Source organism: Argentina silus, assembly GCF_951799395.1.
Source record: "Argentina silus genome assembly, chromosome: X".
In the NCBI taxonomy this organism is placed as follows: domain Eukaryota; kingdom Metazoa; phylum Chordata; class Actinopteri; order Argentiniformes; family Argentinidae; genus Argentina; species Argentina silus.
The window spans coordinates 44,957,630-44,980,303 of record NC_139653.1 but is presented as its reverse complement, the minus strand read 5'-3'; the positions used below and the strand labels follow the sequence as shown (position 1 = coordinate 44,980,303).

At 42.4% G+C, this 22,674-nt stretch overlaps 2 protein-coding genes across 2 annotated transcripts; both read left to right on the top strand.

Annotated features, from left to right (window-relative positions):
- The first annotated feature begins 956 nt into the window (after positions 1-956).
- On the top strand, positions 957-6,969 carry crk (v-crk avian sarcoma virus CT10 oncogene homolog). Its single transcript, XM_083694468.1, has 3 exons — positions 957-1,450; positions 1,996-2,573; positions 3,878-6,969. Exons 1-3 carry the CDS (start codon positions 1,231-1,233, stop codon positions 4,013-4,015), a joined length of 936 nt encoding a protein of 311 aa, XP_083550594.1. The 5' UTR covers positions 957-1,230; the 3' UTR covers positions 4,016-6,969.
- Positions 6,970-7,367: 398 nt separating this feature from the next.
- On the top strand, positions 7,368-14,323 carry ywhae1 (tyrosine 3-monooxygenase/tryptophan 5-monooxygenase activation protein, epsilon polypeptide 1). The gene is made up of 6 exons (XM_083694447.1): positions 7,368-7,552; positions 8,575-8,774; positions 9,123-9,229; positions 10,027-10,233; positions 10,891-11,027; positions 13,123-14,323. Exons 1-6 carry the CDS (start codon positions 7,489-7,491, stop codon positions 13,179-13,181), a joined length of 774 nt encoding a protein of 257 aa, XP_083550573.1. The 5' UTR covers positions 7,368-7,488; the 3' UTR covers positions 13,182-14,323.
- Positions 14,324-22,674: the final 8,351 nt, after the last annotated feature.

Genomic DNA, 22,674 nt, shown 5'->3' with positions numbered 1-22,674 from the left:
CAGTTCTACCCCACTGAAACCACTCTCAACCACTCAACCAGCCAACTCTACCACTCTCAACCACTCAACCAACCAACTCTACCACTCTCAACCACTCAACCAACCAACTCTACCACTCTCAACCACTCAACCAGCCAACCCTCTACCCAATACACTGAACTACCCCAGGCTTATCCTATCTATTCATCTATCTATCTATCTATCTATCTATCTATCTATCTATCTATCTATCTATCTATCTATCTATATATATATATATATATATATATATATATATATGTGTGTGTGTGTCTATATATCTATAAATGTCTATCTATCTATCTATCTTTCTAACATTATATCTATCTAACCTTTCAACTACCTAGCAGAGAGAGAGAGAGAAAGAGATAGACAGGGAGAAAGAGAGAGAAGAAAGAGAGAAATTGTTATTAGCTTAGGCCTGTGAACAGTCCATTATGTGTTCCTTATGCAATCTAGAGGTAGCACTTTTAACTGTTGGACACAGTTAAAAGTGCCAATAATTGTTCACATGACATCCCTCATGGTTGAAACGCAGTTGATATGTATACTAGAAGTGTTGTCGAGTACAGTGGTAGTAAAAATCATATTTAGCCTTGGAAAATATTTTGTGTAGAGTCCATTACTGCAGCAAGGGTAATTTGGATATTAGAAGAATTACAATCCCTTAAAAACACAAATAATACATTAAGAGGATTAAATGTTTATTCCCAGGTATAGTCACATATCATTTGTGGTTCCTTCATCCATATTTAGTATTTATAAACGCTGAAACAAGGTTAACGTGGGCGCTTTTATTTCGAAGAAGTTATCATTTACATATATTTACATTGACCGGAAGTAGCTGGGCGGAGTTCCACTATTGGAGCTCAGAGAACATAGATTCAGTTTTGTTTCCCCGGATCCGCCATTTCATTTTTTGAAGTTACTTGTGACAAGTAACTATTTTTGATTAAAAAAAATTGCATTGTTATAGCATTGTTATTACTGAGTAATAACCGATAATACATTTTAATCTGGAGAACCGCCAAGTCTGATGCAAAGAGCCGTCCACGCATTGTAAATTTAGGGGCATAGGCGAGCTGCGGATGTCGCCTATTCTCCAAACGTGTTCTACGCGCTAAAGTTTTTGTATGACTTGAATGCTGGTCGTGGATAAGAAGAGGTGAAGCAGGCTAGGCCCAGTAACGCCTTGGCTTTGAAGTGGGAGTCATGGCCGGAAATTTTGACGCAGAAGACCGTGCAAGTTGGTACTGGGGAAGGCTCAGCAGACAAGAGGCTGTTTCGCTACTACAAGGACAGAGGCACGGGGTGTTTCTGGTGAGAGACTCGATAACCAGCCCCGGCGACTACGTGCTGTCCGTTTCAGAGAATTCCAAAGTCTCCCATTACATAATCAACAGCATCAGCAACAACCGACAGTCCGGCTCAGGTAAGACGGTCTTTGGGGCTGCTGATCAAGGCTTGGTCAGTCTTGCGTGATTCCAGAAACCGGGATGCTGAATAAATTGTGCGTGCATAAAAGATTAATTTAGCTTCACCGGGTGAGCTGCAAATGCTACTGTATCTACATTGTACTTCACTTACACAAGAACCAGCCACCAACGTGCACCGGGCAACTATCAGACTATTAAGTTACATATTAATAGGCCTACAGCTTTTGATTGACGCCACAGACGTGGTTATTGTAGTAATTCCAGTTATTTTCCAGATTTATTTTCGGGTGAAATTATTTGGTGGTTTTATCTCAGACTAAGCCAAAGCTGATGATTAAGTATTTCTAGTCGAGTCGTAATCGTTCCCTCCTTATCGTGTAATCTCAACTCTCCACAATGACTATCCTAAGAATTAGAATTGTATCTATGTGATTTTTTATCAGATTGCTTATGCTTTAGTCAAGTCAAGTCAAAGTTGATTGATCATATGCACAGGATACAGCATGTAAACTGTATAACCCCCACCCTTCCTCTGCCACAGGTCATCCCCCTCCACAGTTCCGTATTGGGGACCAGGAGTTTGAGGCTCTCCCGGCCCTGCTGGAATTCTATAAGATCCACTACCTGGACACCACTACACTGATAGAACCCATCAACAAGACCAAACACGCCTCCTTCGTTAGCGTCGCCGCCGGAGGACCGCCCCCCCAGCGGCTGGAGGACGAGTTCGTCCGCGCCCTCTTTGACTTCCCCGGCAACGATGACGAGGACCTGCCTTTCCGGAAGGGAGACGTCCTCCGTGTCCTGGAGAAGCCTGAGGACCAGTGGTGGAATGCCCAGAATTCCGAAGGTCGCGCCGGGATGATCCCTGTACCCTACGTGGAGAAGTACCGGCCCGCATCACCCACCTCGGGGGGCACTGGTACGGGGGGACCGGGTGGGGTGGGGTCCGGTGGGAACGCAGACGGATCCAGCCCCCTGCCCCCTCCTCTGTTGGGAGACCCTAGCCAGTATGCCCAGCCCACCTCTCTGCCAAACCTACAGAATGGCCCAGTGTATGCCAGGGCTATCCAGAAGAGGGTGCCCAATGCTTATGACAAAACCGCCCTAGCCTTGGAGGTATGCGCACGCTCTCTCTCTCTCTCTCTTTCTGTTGTCTTCTTCCTTGATGTATGCTCTCATTTTCTTTTCATTCTGTTCATCTACAGTAGCAGTCAGCTTTCTTTTTCTTTTCTGCTAGTTAAACGAGGCATAGCAATAGAGATGGTGGTGGTCAGTGAACTTATGGTAGAGCTCTCTAATGTTCAAAAGGCTGCCAAATGCTTGGTGTGTATGTGTGTGTGTGTGTGTGTGTGTGAGAGAGGGAGAGAGAGTGTGTGTGTGTGTGTGTGAGAGAGAGGGAGTGTGTGTGAGAGAGGGAGAGAGAGAACTATCCGGAAGAGGGAGAGAGGGCTTCCATAGCGGATGTCGTTGTGGGAAGGAAATAGTTTGTGTGGAGGAACATTTCCTCTAGTTTCTATGAAGGCAGAACCCTGAGCCAGGGACCACAACCTCTGCTCTTAGCTGCCCTGATCCCAAACAGAGTCAAACATTCTTCAGTGGGACAATGATACAGACATAATAATAATAATAATAATAATAATGATGATAATGCATGTATTTTGTGTAGCGCTTTTCTCAGTACTCAAAGACACTACATTTCATGGAGAGAACAAGAATAGATAGATATATAAAAAGTAAAACAAAAGCATAGTCAGTAAAAACAACAATAAAAAATAGTTAAAGATTAAAAGCAAGTTGGGTTTTGAGGGATTGTTTGAAGGACGAGAGTGTGCTGGATTCTTTATGGTTTGGGAGAGTGTTCTAAAGAGTGGGGGCTGCAGTGGAGAAAGCCCCGTCCCCCCAGGTCCAGTGTTTAGTTCTGGTGATGGGGAGATGATTAACCTTTATGCTATTTGATTTCTTTACATCTGCAATGCATCTTGCAATGAGTCTATGGGCCCCAATTTGCGTGTGCAAAAATGTGTGAAATTGGGGCAAAGTCGGCCATCTTTACCGTTAATATTTCTGATGAAAAATAATCCAGTGGGAGTTTTGAATACTGCGTCTAGTGTTTCCATGATGTGCACTGCATGTTCAGACTGTTTACACAACACTCTGATAGAATAATTACAGTTTTCTCAAAACCATTGTTAAAAATAAGCTACAATAAAAATGCTGTAGAGAGTTCTGAGGTATTTTTTGCTCTGCTCAGCACTATTTGCTGAGTCAAATTGGGGCCCTCTATTTTTTGCTACTGGGAAAATTACCTGTGCAGCTCTGGTTTAGTTTGAGTTGCATAGTGATGGATGTGTTTTCCCCCCGCGAGAGCAAACTGCTGCATTATGTCTTTCTCAATTTGACCAGTGTCTCCCTCTGTGCAGGTGGGCGAAATGGTGAAAGTGACAAAGATCAACGTGAATGGCCAGTGGGAAGGCGAGTGTAAAGGCAAGCGAGGCCACTTCCCCTTCACACACGTTAAGCTGCTGGACCAGCACAACCCTGAGGACGAACTTAGCTGAGAATAGACCCTGGGCCCCGCCCTTAAAAACACACCACCCCGCTCCCCCTTCCACCAATCAGGACGAGATGAGCTGATAGTGAACTCCGGGTGCTCCCCTTCACCCTGCTCCCGCCGCCTATAAACACACCCCCCACTCCCCGTCCACCAATCAGCAGCCTCCTCCAGGTCATATGCTCCACCACTTCCTCTTCCTCCCTTGGCCTGGCTAGATAATCGTTCTATTCTGTGTCGTCTTCATCATCATCGCACTCACCACCAGTATTTATACCACTTGAGCACCACCACCACTTCTATCAGAGCAACACACACACACACACACACACACAGTCACTCTCATTCCGCTCATAAAAGATAAAGACACTAGCCTGTTGTATTGCCTGATTGGCTTACATACTTTGGCTGTGTACTATCAACAGGAAGAGGAAGAGTATGTGGACCAATGAGAGGGAGAGAGGAGAAGCCCTCTTGGACTGGAATCCTAGTAATCCAGAGACCTATGGAGGAACTGTCTCTTTGTCTATAGTGGAGTGGGCGATAGATACACACTACACCCCTCACCTGCTCACATCACACTCTGTGGCCCCTCACTACTAAGCCCTGACCAAGTACACGTAGTCTTTTGTAAGAAAAAGAACATATTGTTATGAAATTATGTATTAATATGATTACCATTACAGGCTATAATCTCATATTTTTTTTCATTCTTTTTCTGTACATCGATTATACACTTCTGTTTTGTTTACCTGCAGACGTAACCTGTGAAACACATGGACCTCTGTCTTAAACATGGTGAAATAGTGTGACATGTTGTTGAGATGTGACAGACCGTAGTCCAGAGGATGAGGTTCAACCTGGTTCTAGATCTGTTCAGCCTGGTTGCAGGTCTGTTCAACCTGCTTCTAGATCTGTTCAGCTTGGTTGCAGATCTGTTCAGCCTGGTTGCAGGTCTGTTCAACCTGCTTCTAGATCTGTTCAGCTTGGTTGCAGGTCTGTTCAGCCTGGTTGCAGGTCTGTTCAACCTGCTTCTAGATCTGTTCAGCTTGGTTTCAGATCTGTTCAGCCTGGTTGCAGGTCTGTTCAACCTGCTTCTAGATCTGTTCAGCTTGGTTGCAGATCTGTTCAGCCTGGTTGCAGGTCTGTTCAACCTGCTTCTAGATCTGTTCAGCTTGGTTGCAGGTCTGTTCAACCTGCTTCTAGATCTGTTCAGCTTGGTTGCAGATCTGTTCAGCCTGGTTCCAGATCTGTATATGCCTTTAGCAAGCTCTCGGCCATTGTTACGACATGCCCTGTCGTATGACAACCACTGTATAGCAGTGGAGGCTGGTTAGAAATCGGAGGAAGAGCTCATTGTAATACATGGAACAGAATGAGGAATGACATCAACGTATCACACACGTTTGATATCATTCCTTACACGACTAGCTTCAACTTCTCACTTCCATCTAAGATGTGCCTGGCTATAAAGTGAATTGTTCAGGTTGATTGTATGTCCAATTCAATTGGTTTCAGTTCTTCACTCAATGAACCTGACCTTCCGTCAAGTCTATAGTAGGATGTACATTTAAGAAGGAACATTGCCGGTCCACGACTATTGCTGAGAACTTATCATGTTGCGCTTGTTGTGTCTGATTTGCTTTGTGGTGTTGTTAGACGTTAGCCCTCTGTCTTTTTGTGCTGCAGTAGGTCCTCGTCTGTGCTACTCTGTCTGCCACACCCCATTCCGAATATCAAAAACCCTTTAACACACACAAATTCACAAACAGTCATCCAGTTTTGAAGGTTGTCTTACTTGAATAGGGAGTGTTTCTGTTAACAATACATCACAATTAGCTAGTCCATTTGTTGACAATGGCATCTGTTCACTCTTGAAAATTATCTTTTCATTATTTTCAATGTATCATGTTAAACCAATTCAGTAGGATACCCTGGCAGTATTCTAACCGTTACAGTTAGAAGTATACTTTATAGTGCCATTCAGGTTCTTTATTCCCATGACATTAGACTCCACTATACCTAATTAATAAGACCTGTATTTGCAGCATTCTATAGCTCACCGGAGCTCCTGTGAATTTGATCACTCCACCTCGGAGTGGCTCCCCGATATTCTTTCAACATATAGAACTGGCCATGAGGGGGCGCTAGAACATCATCTGAAGCTGTCCCTCCTTTGATGGATACATTATAGACGATAACGTACTATGATGCCGTTTCTGGTGGTGAAATTCATAGAATGCACTTATGTAAGTCAGTACTTTTTTATTTTTTTTATTTTTTACATATTTTATTTTCTTAATCATTGACAGTTCCAACCCTTTCAGTAACCAGTTTTTCCTTGCCTTTTCTTACTGCTCAGTGTGCCATTTCTGATTATATGTTTTTAATATGATGACTGCCTGGCAAAGCTTATGGTGACTGTTAATTGCCTGTAAAAGCTATGGACAAATTCATTCAGGTTCTGTAATCGTATCATTGCATTGGTAGGATCAAAAATGGCTATTTCAAAAACAGGAAAAGTCCAGTACATGTCCCCTACCAACAGGAATTTCCTTCTGCTTTTCACACATATTCTGTTACAATGTTCTCCTGTTTCAGGCCTGACGGTGCCAATTTATGCCCCAATCTACAGCTCAGTTATCAAATTATTATCTTCACCTTTTCATCCATTCTCCCAGCTTATGCCTGTTGCCTATATAAACTAGTTCTTTATTTTATGATTTATTTTGTCAATCATACCTATAAATATCTAAAGTATTGTATTTTTGTAACCTTGTCTAAGTCATTCATTACCTTGTATGAGGAAGGGGGTGGCAGTCAACTGCTCATTGAAATTGTTGTGGTTATCAAAATGTGCCATTGTATTATAACACTATATTCTTTCAAGACAGTTGAGATGACCTTTTATTTTCTGTAGCATGTAATGTGTTAAGATATAGTAAATAAAGTCAACGCCTAAATGAACAGAATTGACCTGTTATTGGATTGGACTGGCTTTTGGGATCGAGTATGGGTAAATTGTCTGGGTCACATTGTCTACAGTGTACAGTATTACAAGAACATTGATTATACATCACAGCGGATAGGCTGCATGACAGGTTGAATACACTAATGTTTTTGTTCCACAAAATCCACCAAAATTGGTACCACAGGAGTGCAAAACATGTTGTTTGTATCATAAGTGCATATTTTCTATAAAAACGAATTGGTACATTTGCGGAAACCATATATGTTATTGTCAGAATAGGTTGACTATCTTCATTATCATAGAGAGGGAGGGGTGTGTGGGTGGTGTGATAAGGAAGGGTTCCCGGATAGAGATTTTCGCCATCTTTACTCCAGTACAGTGCGACCAGTGGGGTGGAAACGCCACTCAAGCCGTTGAATTTCCAGGAACCGCCGACAAATTGACATACCGTCGAGCCTTGTTGCAATTTGACAGTTAAATTAGCTATACTACTCGCGGCTCGCAACAAAATGGGCGATCGGGAGGATTTAGTGTATCAGGCAAAACTTGCCGAACAGGCAGAGAGATATGACGGTAAGAAAGAGACACAATTTTAAATTCGATGGGGACATGTTCGCGGCAGGTTTTTTCAGCAGCCAGCTAGCTTATGTTAGCTAGTTAGCTAGCCTCACAGAACTCGTTCTCTCTTTCCCCTCCCTCTTGCGAGGAACATCGAGGACAAGCCAGCTGGCTAGCTGAATGTTATCGTTAACTGACCAATTATAGCTAGCTTGCTATACCAGCTATATTTAATTAATAAAGATAGCTATACAGTTAACGAAAGAGATTGTGGCTAAGACAAAATGGCGGATTATTGAAGCGAGAGCACTGTGCTGACAGTTAGCTAACGTTAGCTAGCCATGGACTGGCTTGTGTGGCTGCTGTGCAATGCAGGGGTTCTTTCTCCTAACTATGGTTTCAGGCTAAATTTACATAATCATATATGCCAACGGTTGCAATATTGCAAATGTACTTGATCATGCTTGTCATGTAACGTTAGCTAACTAGCTAATCTGGCTAGCTGTCAAATTAGCTGCTTTCTACTTATGGTTAGGTAGCTAGCCTATAGCCAGATAAGGTCGGAGGAGGGTAGTTGTTATCTCGTTAGTAGCCAACTTAGCTAGCTAAGCAGACCTCGTCACTTTATATGTCCCGCTAGTTAATTACACGGAGGGCCGATCACATTATGGTTCAGAAGCCTTGACTCGTTCTGTTCGGCTGTCAGTGTGCGTCAATGGGCTGAGGAAGCTGTTTTTAGAGGGGTGATTATAGGGCGTGATTTTATGTCAGTGCAGTTATGGGACTGTGGGGCCATATGCAGTATGAGCCATGTAGGTAGGCTGGGGTCCTAACATAAGATTCCAGGTGAAACCCCTAATTTTGGAATAAATGTTGAGAATGTTAAATGAATGAACGATGTAGTAAGAAATAAAGACACTACACTAACTGATTTATCTGATATTATTAGATAGCAGATTTGACTCTATCCCTCCCTCTCTCTCTATACCCCCCTCTCTCTCTCCCTCTCCCCATCTCTCTCTCTCTGTTCCCCACAGAAATGGTGGAATCCATGAAGAAAGTTGCAGGCATGGATGTGGAGCTCACAGTAGAAGAGAGGAACCTCCTATCAGTGGCCTACAAGAACGTGATCGGAGCCAGGAGAGCGTCCTGGAGGATAATCAGCAGTATCGAACAGAGGGAAGAAAGCAAGGGTGGAGAAGACAAACTGAAAATGATCCGGGAATACAGGCAAACGGTACAGACAGCCATGAGTCATGAGAGAGAGAGAGAGAGAGAGAGAGAGAGAGAGAGAGAGAGAGAGAGAGAGAGAGAGATGTCTCAGACCTGGGAGAGGCTGCTTAACTGTAATGCTGAGTGGCTGTTCTTAAGAGCTCTGTGAGGCGTGTTGGTAGCATGCACTGGGGGGAGATGTTTTTATTTACATTTGTTGTTAATGATGATGTGAGAATTAATTTGATTCACACGTATGATGATGATGATGATGCTGCCGCCACGTGTATGGCTGAGCTGATGCTTGTTGTGCCCAGTGTTGCCGTCACGGTGGCAGTTGGTGATTTATTGAATTATTATTTTTGGTCTGCAGGTTGAGAACGAGCTGAAGGCGATCTGTAACGACATTCTGGATGTACTGGACAAGCACCTCATCCCAGCTGCTAACACGGGAGAATCGAAGGTCTTCTATTACAAAATGTAAGAGTCTCTTTCTCTCTCTCTCCTCTTTGTGTCATTGGTGCATAGGTTTAGTGTTGGGAATGAATGGCTGATTAATACCTTTTTTAATTGTTGACATAGAAGATCAATCCTATAATTTCCCCTTACTCTTGAATTCAATATTTTTGTAATGTGATGTCATCCCCAAGACTGAGTGACACTCCAGCGAGGCTCCTCCAACTCAACTCATATTGATCATATGCACAGGATACAGGATGTCAATTGTACAATGAAATGCTGACTTTACAATCTTCCTCTCAAAAGTGCAATATCAGGATGTACAGTAACAGTAAAATTACAATAATAACACAATAGGCAATAAGTATAAATAAGCAACTCTGATCCTGTGGGGTGACTGTGTGCATACATCTGTTCAAACCGAGCACCAAAACCCCTGTTTCAATCAATCACCTCATGATGATCTTCAACCCGGTCCAAGATGAATTGAAACAGTAGTGGAGGCAGAAATCGGAGGACAGGCTCATTGTAGTGCATGAAATGGAATGAGGAATGTTATCAAACACATGTACCCTCCAGCTCTCTAAGGTCCATCGGCAGTTCAAAGCAATAGATAGTTAAATAATAGTTCAAACGCGTGCCATTCTTCATTTCACTCCACGAATTACAATGATCTCATCCTCTGATTTCTACCTCCCCTGATCTCTGAGACCCCTGTCTAAAACAAGCATGAGGTTAGGTACATAGTAGCTTTTTCTATGGGTCCTTTTTTAAGACCACGACCCACTGACCCAGACCACCCTCCCTTGTCTCCCCAGGAAGGGCGACTACCACAGGTATCTGGCCGAGTTCGCCACAGGCAACGACAGGAAGGAAGCTGCCGAGAACAGTCTGGTCGCCTACAAAGCTGCTAGTGACATCGCCATGATCGAGCTCCCACCTACGCACCCCATCCGCCTAGGCCTCGCCCTCAACTTCTCTGTATTTTACTATGAAATCCTCAATTCACCCGACCGCGCCTGCAGGTGAGCACCTCACCTTGTGTGTCTCCTTGGATCAATTTATTTTTAGTTGAGAGACCAGGAATGAATTTCTTCATAACACTAAGATACATTTTTTGTGAATCTTATGGACGAAAGGTGATTTTAGTGCTACGAAGCTTTCGGGAAACTCACCCCTTGCTGAAAATCATTCAAAGCTGTTATGTTAAAGATTCATTACTGGATTCTCCCCAAAGAGCTTTGCCACCTTGTTAACTTAGCTCCGCCACTATGTAAACATTTCAGAGGGAATTAAACTGATATTTAGTTGAGTAACTGTCTTTCTTTCTATCTCTCGCAAAAGACATTGGTGTTAAAAGAGAATGTGTTATGTTCCTCAGTTATTCAGCCTTTTAGCTGTAATTTTACATTAAGAAACACAAGTCTTTTTTTGAATGGTATCCAGCGCCGCCTTGCTCAAACCTCCTGGAGGAGAACTTTTAAAACCAGTATGTTTCGCCTCCCAGGTGGGTGAAGGCTGAATACGGGAAGTGAAAAGAGTTCCTCAGTTAATCCATGCTTTTAGATATTTTTCGAACACATTTGTACCTGAAAGGTCAGTTTTTGATAATGCAATCCAGCACCACTTTCTTCAAACCTGCTGGGCAGAACCTTATAAAACTAGTGTTTTTCACCTCCCAGGTTGGCGAAGGCTGCATTCGACGATGCCATTGCAGAACTGGACACGCTGAGTGAAGAAAGCTACAAGGACTCCACACTTATCATGCAGTTGTTACGTGACAACTTGACACTATGGACTTCAGACATGCAGGGGGACGGTAAGAGGCGGAGCCTAACCCTTCCTTTGAGTTCTACAGCTTCCGTGAAGCTGACAATGTATGAAGAGACAAACGTTGTACTGTTTGACTTGGGGCTCAGTCTTTTGATCAGATTTTATGCCGGTTTTAAGTATATCTGCAGTCTTAAGCAGTTTCCAGTGGGATCCATAGCTGTCGCATATTTTGGGTCCATTCCAGTTTTAGCACTCCTGGTTCCAGCAGTCAACTAGTAACCAAGCCGTTGATGAGTTGAATTGGGTGGGTTTTTTTTAGTGCTGGACTACAACGAAAATGTAAAGCCGCTGTGGGGTCTTTGAGGAACACATTAGGAAAGGTCAGGTTTGGCTTTTCCGCTACTTAGGCCTCGTCGCCAAAATGAAAGTGTGTAGTTCACGGAGGTGTGTGCTATTTGATTGAGATTCAGCTTCCTAAAAGTTCTTTTTACCCCAAATTCACATCAGTCATATCCCGTGACCCCAACAACTTGTGATGCTAACACATAATAATGACAAGTGTATTATAATCTTTGTAATTGGTTGGATTTGAACCCCGAAAACACTGCCACAGGTGCAGTACACAGACATTGTTTGTATTCATATGAAATAAAGATTTGTCTTATTTATTGAACCATAGAGGTTAGTCTCATTTTCCTTAGGGGACCCCAATTTGAAATTCTCTCATCCTCTTCAACTAGTCGCTGCCCCAGACTGAAGGCCGAGACTAGTTGATGCTTGTTTTTGGAGACAAGCGTGTTAGGGCTGGGTTGGAACGACTATCTGCACATCTACATTAGCTCCCAGACACAGATCAAGCCTAGTCCTGTACTAAAAATCACACTTTTTCAATAGAAAATCTCCATTGAAGACTAGGTTTTAAGGTTTTTAGTCTATTAGGAACGGGCTCAATCTCTGTCTGGCACACCAGGCCCTCTTCAGTGTTTTACAACTGTAGCTACATTAACGTCCACCTCGATTCTATTGATTCATCTCTCCTCTCTCTCTCTCTCTCTCTCTCTCTCTCTCTCTCTCTCTCATTCCCTCTGTTGTAGAGGCTTAAAGGAGCAAAAGCAACAGTTCATTCCTAAACTGTACTTTTGTAAGTGTTCTAATCTCGGCCTCTGGCGTGTGATATTTGACTTCATGTCCACTCTCCTCACTTACTCACTGCTGCACCCACTCACCATATTGGTTTGTGTCACAGCTGAGGAAAAGAGGCTGATGATGTTTGTTTTTTTATATGGAGGCTTGTTGTGAGGCTTGAAGAAATCAGCTCATTAGGTAGAAAGCCGGTGAGGCTTGGTGAAGGTAGAAATCGGAGGACGGGGCTCATTGCAGTGCGTGGAACGGAATGAGGAATGGTATCAAACGCACATGTTTGATACCGTTCCTCGTTCCGTTCTATGCATTACAATGAGCCCTTCCTCCGATTTCTCTACCTCCCCTGGTAGAAAGTGAAAGGTCTAATAAGATTGACGTTTCTTGCTTGGGCCTCAAGCGTTTGAGTAAGTTATGAGAGGTTTGTTCATAGAGTATGCTCTGAAGTTGCTTTGCGTGTGTTCTGTACAGATGCAGCCCGGTGGTCAGTAGATAAAAGCTGATCGTTTGTAGCGTACTAATGGCACATCTAGGTAGCTGCAGATTGCTCTCAAGCACAGGTAAAGCACAGGTAAAGCACAGGTAAAGCACAGGTAATTTCAAGCTAAAAATAAAATAATGAAAGGGGGGGGAAAAGCATTTTAGATTGGAGTTTTGGACTCCGACATCCATGGTTAATTTTTATTGCTTTATTAGTTAATGTGTATTACCTGCCTGGGTGATTTAGAGGTTTATGTTTCACTGCATGTACCTGGATGGTTTAGTAACCCACTGATACCACGGGGCTCACTGGCTTGTTCACCTGCACCTCTCAAGGTTGTTGCTTCTGTAGCCTGTAGCTGGATGACACTGTGTATGCGTTTTGGCACACTTTGGGTTCCTGGACCCAAACAATATAGTTTTGGAGCATTGAATCTGATCACTGGGTATAGTGTCTGGTGCTGAGCATCAACTGACAGCTTCGTCCGTCCTCACGGTCTGTTGTGTCTGTTCATCAACAGGTGAAGAACAGAACAAAGAGGCGCTGCAAGATGTGGAGGATGAAGCACCACCCCAGTGAGACGTCATCACAGCCAACAGACCCCTGCCTCCACACTCCCCCATCCTCCCACCCCACCCCACCCCCAAAAAACCTACCCTGCCCAAAGTCCCCCCAGGGGAGTCACCACCACGCCCAACTGACAGGGTGACTCTCCTCTTCTCAGCTGCTCCAACAACCCCGCAGGGTTCAGGGAGTTAAATCAGTTTATTTTTTTCTTTTTGTTTTTATTGTTTTTTGTTTGTTTGTTTGTTTTTTTTAGTAGCCCTTTTAATTAAATTCAAATATAAATACCACTTAATTGAGACAAATACAATTTTGGAAAGGCAAAGATAAAAAGAGTCCCTGGATTATTGTATTTTCCTGGTACAACAAGCGGTTCTGAAATATTATCTTTGTTTTCATAATTGTTTTGTTTTTTTGTTGCTTTTCCTCAATACTTTTATCAGTTGCTGGATGTATTTTGAGATTTTTTTCTTAATGTAATTACAGAAATTAACTTTTATTACTGATATGTGGACTATTAGTTGTGAGAGCTGTAATATTTCTGTGTTAGTGAACCATCAAATGCAAATCATAATTATTATTATTACCTTTTAAGGGCAATTCTAAACAAAGTGCTCTTTTTGTTAACTTAGTTTTTTCAGAGGAGATTTGGCAAAATTCTTGATATCCATGTGGAGCAAAACGCTTAACTTTTACACTGTAGTGATCCTGTCATGTTTTGTAGTGTTCTGGACTGTACCTTGTGCTGAAATACTGTAACGCGCACACTTTCTGATATCAGAGCTGGTAGCGTTTGTTTTTTAAAAAAGAAAAAAAAAACAGGGAGAATTGTCGCTTTAAGTTGTTGAAGACAAATCTCAATTGGCTTCTGTTGCGAAATGACAACAGGACTCTAAATAGATGATTCAAAGCCTGCATGAGTTTATGAATTTCTCTTTCTGCTTCTTTCCCCTCTTTTATGCAGCTCTTCATTTTTATTTTTTTCCTCCCTGTTTTTCGTTTTGCTTCATTGTGTGTAACTTCAAGCTAATTTGTACTACTGGATATCTGACTGGAGCCACAGATAGAGAATCTGTTTTGTTCTTATTGAAACACAGCATGGAATTAACATTAAACAATCTAAATTAAACGTACCAAAGTGTCTGTCTTTTTATTGACTGCTGTAAACAATTCAATGTCTTTACAACTTGTTTTTGTTGACTATTTTATAATAAACGTTTATGATGTATGTGAGTAAAGCTATGGAGTTATGGCAGTCTGTTCAAAAACATGGTCAGAAGTGACCCATGAAATAAAGCCTGCCTGATGCATGCCAGTGTATTTTGGGAGGGCCCGGTGAAGTCATTGTCACTTGAAACCCAGCGGAGGGAGGCAGCACCCATTGGATGGAAGAGGGGACTTCCCATGTGCTAGGGAGAGATGGAGAGTGAGGCGTAGAGGTAGAAATCTGAGGACAGGCTCATTGTAATGCATGAAACGGAATGAGGAATGGTATCAAACATACATTCCATGCATTACAATGAGCCTGTCCTCAGATTTCTACCTCCACCAGCCTCCACTGCTTTCTACCTACTGAGCTGCTTTCTTCAAGCCTCCTCATCAAAAACCCCATCATCAATAAGGTGAGAGAGGGTGTAGCAGTGAGTAAGTGAGGAGAAGAAAGGGGAGGGGGAAGTTGACAAATGGTGGATATGAGAACAATCCAGTTGCAATCCCTACTGTTTTAATGACCAAAAACTATGTTTTAAGTGAGAAGTTATGGCTTGTCAAAAGCCGCAAAAGACAGGAAATTCAAAATGACGACCACCACCACCCATAACTTCACCTATGCACTAACAAGGTTTTCCAGCACACAGCTTTGATACCTGCTATAGTCCTGTATGTTGGTCTACTGTACTTCAAACATTTACTCAACACTGGGCAGGTTGCTTAGGATTCAAAGCTTCTCTTACACATAGTGAATAGACCTGTTGTAAATCTGATAGTACAGCAAGTGTATCAGGGGAGGCTAGTGGAGGTAGAAATCAGAGTAAGGGCTCATTGTAATGAATGGTACGGAATGAGGGATCGTATCACACACATGTACCCTCCAGCTCTCTAAGGTCCATTGGCAGTTCAAAGCAATAGATCTTCTTTGATGGACACGCCCTCACGTTGACTGATTGATCTTATTCACTGTTGCCATCTACCTTGTTCCTACAAGGCTCTTCTGTAAAAGAGACTCATGTCTCAGTAAGATCTCCCTGTATAAATAAAAGATAAATAAAATAAAAATTCAAATGTAATGCTTTTGGTCATTAATCTACTTAAAAAGGTGCAATATTTTAGTCACATACCTTTGTTTTCATATTAATAATAATAAAAAGTCATAACTGGGAATCTTATACTGGGAATGCTCATTGATGTGTGGCTATAAAGGGAACGTTTCAAGATTCAAGATTCTTTATTTGTCACGTGCATACAAGACAAGTATACAGTGAAATGCAAAAGTGACAGTGCCACAGAGTAGTGCAACAATACAATACGTTTTAAAATAGAATAAAATAAAATAAAATAGAAGTGCTAAAAAAATATAAAGTATGAACAGTATAAACAATATGAACACTATAAGCAGTATAAGCAATATAAACAGCAGATGGATGATTGTGTGTGTGCATATGTGTTATGATGTCAGTGAGTGTGTGAGTGACTTGAGGGGGGCACTGGTGGGGTCATCATTGATGATCCTGATGGCGTGGGGGAAGAAACTCAGTCTTAGTCTCTGTTCTTGCTGCCTGACAGCAGCAAGTATCTTGTTATCTTGTTATGCAAAATGTAAATCACTATCTTGGGAGAAATACTCTAAGAAGATGAATTAGGCTGTTTGAGAGAAGCTTTGAATCCTAAGCCTCGTGGTGAACTTGTTGTTTGAAGCACGTTAGACCAACATACATGTTAGACCAACATACATGTTAGACCAACATACAACACTATAGCAGGTATCAAATCTGTGTGATGGAAAACCTTGTTAGTGAAGTTGGTTAGATGAAGTTATGGGTGGTGATGCAAAAAAAAAAAGCTTTTGACAAGCCATAACTCACATAAAACATTGTTTTTAATCTACTTAAAAAGGTGCAATATTTTATTCACATACTTTGTTTTCATATTAATTATAAAAAAAACTCATACGCAATAATGTCTTACTTTGTCTATCTTACGTGTGTCAATTCCCTATGATAGGCTACAGGACATGTCATAGAACATCAAAAGAGGGAGCTCATTTTCAGATGAGCTGGAAATGGATGCCCTATGACCAATGCTTAATGGAAGCATTGACTATGCCCAAAGGGGCTTCAATAAAGTAATCTATGCCATTTTTGGGCTAGAACAAAACATTCGCAGCTCTGGTGATGCCCTTGTCCGGAGCTGAGAAATATGGAATCGGTGTATGATCCAAAATACTTTGAAAGTATGGAAGTAGTTGGGGATGATCTGTTAGGTGACCACGCTACATTATGAGAGAAAAATACAAATATTAATGAAAAGCTAATTTCTATGGTATATTTCTAATTTGCTTGATAATGATCTGGTCTGAGGTTGTGTATTAACACATTGGAATAGTTTCTCTCCTCCCTCTCTCTTGTCCTCCTCCTCCTCCTCCTCCTCCTCCATCATCTCTTTCTTGTCCTCCTCTTTTTCCCTTTATCCCCTACTCTGTGTGAGATCTGTCCTTTACACCTAGATCTGTCCTTTACACCTAGATCTGTCCTTTACACCTAGATCTGTCCTTTACACCTAGATCGACTGCAGATCTTAAATGACAGTGATGATAGTGACGTCGTCAATGCTTTATCATATTCAATTCAAAATGCTTCCATGGCTATGTAAGGTTTTGATAACCTTTGCTAAATAAAAGTGTATTGAGATACATATAAAATCATAAGATATGATATCAAATATGATATGATATGATATAACAATAATAATAATATTAATAATACCTGTATTTTGTATATCGCTATTCTCAGTACTCAAAGAGACTTTACATCCATGGATAATAATAATAATAATAATAATAATAATAATAATAGAAAGAAACATAGCATTAACAAACTAAAAGCATAGACAGCAACAACAACAAAAGAAGTCAGGTACTGATAGATGAAGGTAAGGGGAAAGGTACTAGGCATAAAAAGCAAGTTTACAAATATGGGTTATGAGGGAACGTTTGAAGGGGGAGAGTTTGTTGGATTCCTTGTTGTGCTTTGAGAGAGTGTTCCAAAGGGCTTCTATCTGCAATGGTTATTGGAGTGCTTCTTCTAATTGGGGGCCTATACTGTGTATGAATCAGACAGAAGGCATCATTGTATAGAGCTGGGTCATAAGAGACTCTTCACTCTTTGATCTGCTGGCCATAATGATGAGGAAAACACTCCTCCACACAAGCACCAGGTTATTTTCTTTTCTGTCTACACAACACGCCTGCTTGTGACGTTCAATAATGTATTCTGCAGCACTTTACCCTGCAGCCTTTTGTTGTTGTTGTTGTTGTTGTTGTTGTTTTTCTTCTTCTTCTTCTTCTTCTTCTTCTTCTTCTTCTTCTTCTTCTTCTTCTTCTTCTTCTTCTTCTTCTTCTTGTTTTAACAGACTTTTATTGGCGGAGAATATAACATATTACAGTTACATAGGCATAAATCTCCTTCCCACCTCCCCCCTTTCCCTTCCCAGACATATTACAGTCTTAACATGTCATACAGTACATACCATGGGTATTCAACAATGATTTATTTATGTCATTTTACTTGATTTTCTCAACCTGAAGAATTGTATGCTTCTTTGCTGTGTGCTTTGGTCTACCACAGGGGAGGCTGGTGGAGGCAGAAATCGGAGGATGGGCTCATTATAATGCATGGAATGGAATGAGGAATGGTATCAAACACCAGGGCTACTAACCTCCTAAGTTCCAATGGAATAGCCTAGAATTTCACATGCTGCCATCAGGGCGGAGATTTACAAAACCACTAGCCTGTACACACTCTTATAACAGACCATTCATACCCTTTGCTGTAACCATCCTTAATAAGAGCCTGTTGAAATATATATTTTTTATTTATTTATTTATTTATTAGTTATATATCTTGTGTATCGGACAGTATGTTATGTATGTTTGCAAGTGTGCCAAAGAAAAATGTCCATTCTATGAAAATGTAATGGACAATAAAGTTTTATTAATATGAATCTACTCACACACCCCTACAGTACAGAAGTACTTAAGTTTACAGGGTAGGCTGGTGGAGGCATAAATGGTTCTCACGTAGTTGATAACCTTCCTCATTTCATTCCATGCATTACATACAAGAAGCCCGTCCTTTGATTTCTACCTCCACCTGCCTACAACAACATTGGTCCAACGACAGTACTTGAGGAGTAATCTCTAAGCAGGTGGTGATTGTCCAAATAAGCATCCTTTCTCTCGCACTTTGGCTACGTAATGTGTGCATAATAGAGTTACCATGACAATATAATTTCCCTGTTATTGTTGAGGGGCGATGGGTTGTGTTAATATTTGACCAGCAGAGGGCATCCATTTCCAGCTAATCTGAAAATGAGCTCCCTCTTTTGATGTTCTATGACATGTCCTGTATCATAGGGAATTGACGCGTGTAAGATAGACAAAGTAAGACATTATTGCGTATGAGTTTTTTTAATTATTATTAATATGAAAACAAAGGTATGTGAATAAAATATTGCACCTTTTTAAGTAGATTAATGACCAAAAACAATGTTTTATGTGAGAAGTTATGGCTTGTCAAAAGCTTCTTTTTTATTATTATTATTTTGCACCACCACCCATAACTTCATCTAACCAACTTCACTAACAAGGTTTTCCAGCTTAGGATTCAAAGCTTCTTAGAGTATTTCTCCCAAGATAGTGATTTACATTTTGCATAACAAGATACACGTTCCTTTCATAGCCACACATCAATGCGCATTCCCAGTATAAAATTCCCAGTGCAACATTCCCAGTGCAACAAGTCAGAAGAGCTGTTCTTGGGGCAGCTAGCGTACTTCTCGAGCGCTAGCCTAATCGGCGTCCCACACCTTCCTGTGGAAACGGCCTTGCTGAAGCCACTGTGGTAGCGGGCTGATTACTGCTCTTAAGGAGACCCATGGAACAAACGTCTGTGAAATATGACCGACTTCCTTTGCACTGGTAAAAATAGGCATGGCTGGTTCCAGGCGACATTGTAAGATGTATTTTCCTTTAGCTCTATCTAGCATTCAGAGGAGGCTGGCTGAGGTAGAAATCAGAAGACAAATGGAACGGAATGATAAAATGGTGTCAAACACAAACACGTGTTTGATATCATTCCTTATTCCGTTCCTTGCATTACAATGAGCCTGTCCTCCGATTTCTGTCTCCACCAGCCTCCCCTATCTAGCACTCTCCCAGTTACTGAAGAAGCAGACTATGGGCCAGTTTAGCTGGACCTTGATCAAGCCAACACTACTCCTGGACTGAAAAAGCTCTTTCAATGGATATTTTCCATTGAGCATTTTTAGTCTCGGGATAGACTTCATCGGGGTCCATGAAACCTGTCCTGTATGATTTTACATCTGCCAGGGGAGGCTAGTGGAGGTAGAAATCGGAGGATGGGCTAATTGTAATGCATGGAACAGAATGAGGAATGGTGTTTGATACCATTCCTCATGCCGTTCCATGCATTACAGTGAACCATCCTCTGATTTCTACCGCTACCAGCCTCCCATTACCTCTGCCCTACACTTTCAATGTCCCTGCATGTTGCCCAAATGCCCTTTGCTCACAGATTTACCCTCAACTCTCTCACAAACAGGATGTGATGCCTCCTCTACTTCCTGTCAGCCTTGTCAGTGTGACAGGCTGTGTTCACGCCCAGTGCAGAAACCCTGGCCATGGCTCCTTCTGTGGGATTGTTCCCACTGCTAGAGGCTCACCTTGACACTGCTGCTGCAGTAACAACAGCTGCAGGCTCCACTGTGGTGCATGTACGCACGTACGCTCGCCAACACACACACACACACACACACACACACACACACACACACACACACACACACACACACACACATACACACACAAAGTGGATTAGAAGACATTAGAGTAGAGTAGAGTAGAGTAGAGTAGAGGCTTTTATCAGTAATTTAGATATCAAAAGTACCCTGAGGCCCTCACCCACCCTTTAGAACTTTAGAATAGAATACAATAGAACAGAGGTGGAGGTGAGGGTCATAATAGAGGATGAGCTGTTCTGAGAAAGGGATATAGCCCCCTATCCTGGTGACACATTGACTGTGTTTTATGAATGAGAGACAGTGACTCCCTCAACTGTTCATGGTTTTATTTTCTGCTGTACTAAAATAATACTATTCATAATAATAATAATACATTTTATTTGTAAAGAGCTTTTTATTTAAACAAATAAACAGAAAATAACAGAAAAGCAGAAAAAAACAAAGAAGACTAGAACAAGGCCTGTCTGAAGAAGTTAGTTTTTAGTCCTGTTTTAAAGAAGGAGAGCGCCATGCGAATGAAGAATGGTATCAAACATATTCCATTCCATGCATCACAATGAGCCTGCATGTTCGATCCCATTCCTTATTCCATTCCATGCATTACAATGAGCCCGTTCTCCGATTTCTACCTCCACCAGCCTCCCCTGCTGTGTGCCCATGCCCAGACCAGTCCAGGCTGCCCTGAAACATCAAGGCCAGCGTATCCTGTTGATCCCCAGCCATCAGGAATGTGTCCAGCACAGGTCAAAGGTCAAAGGATGTGTGTCACTGTCACTTCCCCTCTCACCAGCCGCAGATACCCCAGACACACAAACAGTGTGCACACACACACACGCATGCGCACACGCACGCGCTCACGCACGCACGCGCTCACGCACGCACGCACGCACGCACGCACACACACACACACACACACAAACAGAAACAGGTTATGTTGTTCAATAAACTGTGACAGCACACACACACACACACACACACTTCCATGTTTTATCATTTTGAACCTTCTGTATCATCAGTATGGTATCGCTGGTGTGGATTGTGGCCAATGTGACACACAAACAGTGTGCACACACACACACGCTTACACACACACACACACACACACACACACACACACACACACACACACACACACACACACAAACAGAAACCGGTTATGTTGTCCAATAATCTGTGACAGCACACACATACACACACACACACACACTTCCATGTTTTATCATTTTGAACCTTCTGTATCATCAGTGTGGTATTGCTGGTGTGGATTGTGGCCAGTGTGACCAAGCAGAGAAACAGAAACTTGACAGTGGTTATGCTGTTGAATAATCTGTGACTGGTCAGGTGTATGTGGGGAGGGAGAAGTTGGTCTTACTTTCGACTCTCCCTGACCTGCACCACATACACCGACAGACTCACATTCACACCTTGGGCTCAGATAAACACAAAGTTAGTCAATTCCATTGTTTTGTTGTTGTCATCATCCGCCCACCTCTACTCGCATCCTCACCTAAGACATTCTATATTTATAGCTCTTGTTTAGTGACGTTCCCCTGACCGGCTACAGGGTGTGAGTAACCCTATGGTGAGAGAGGGTGGAGGGTGTGACTCCTTAGTCTAGGAAAATGCTGGAACAGGACAAACAGGAACGTCGGGTGGGGTCACAGTCTGTGTCAGAGCATGGGCCAGCACGGTCAACTGTCTTTGTGTATGTGGGTGTGTGTGTGTGTGTGTGTGTGTCTGTTTCTGTTTGTCACACAAACAGAGATATGGCCACAATATGCCAGCTCCCAAGGGTCAACTGTCTGTTTGTTTGTGTGTGTGTGTGTGTTTACGTCAGTTTGTCACAGAAAGGCCGAGATATAGCCACTAGGTCTTCACGTCCCTGAACCCGTCCCACCCCTGTACCCCTCAGTCTGTCTGCAGCCATTGATTAGCCTGGCCCTTGGGGACCGACAGGAAACGACAGACACAAGTCCTTTATTTGTTTTCCTAGAGGTGGGAAGAGCGGAGTGTGTAGTGTGTTTGCATACGCGTGCCTCCCTCCCTCTTGTATATCCAGGGAGGAAGCTGACTGGGCTCCTACTGACGGCTGTTTACCCTGGGAATGTCGTTTATCCTGGGAACGTCGAAGGACAGGATGCTGGGTCCGAGAGGAAGCCCTGACGGCTATCCCCAAATGCAGTGCAGCAGCCAGCGTTCCGACCGGTGGACATCAATTACACAGTAGGTCATGGTGGTGGGAAGAACATCCGACGCTACATCTATACATACACATCCTTTTGGCTGAAACAGAGGAAACGCACAAGTTAGTTCTCTCTCCGACAGCAAGAGGTAACCCACCTTACGCTTAGAGCTCAGTTTGGAAGACTCAAAAATCACAACCAATCCTGTCGTTGCACGCCACCAAAACCTCTGCTTTTCAGCTTTGCTTTTTTACTCTGTCTTACTGTTCAGGGTATTGCTGACGGTCAAC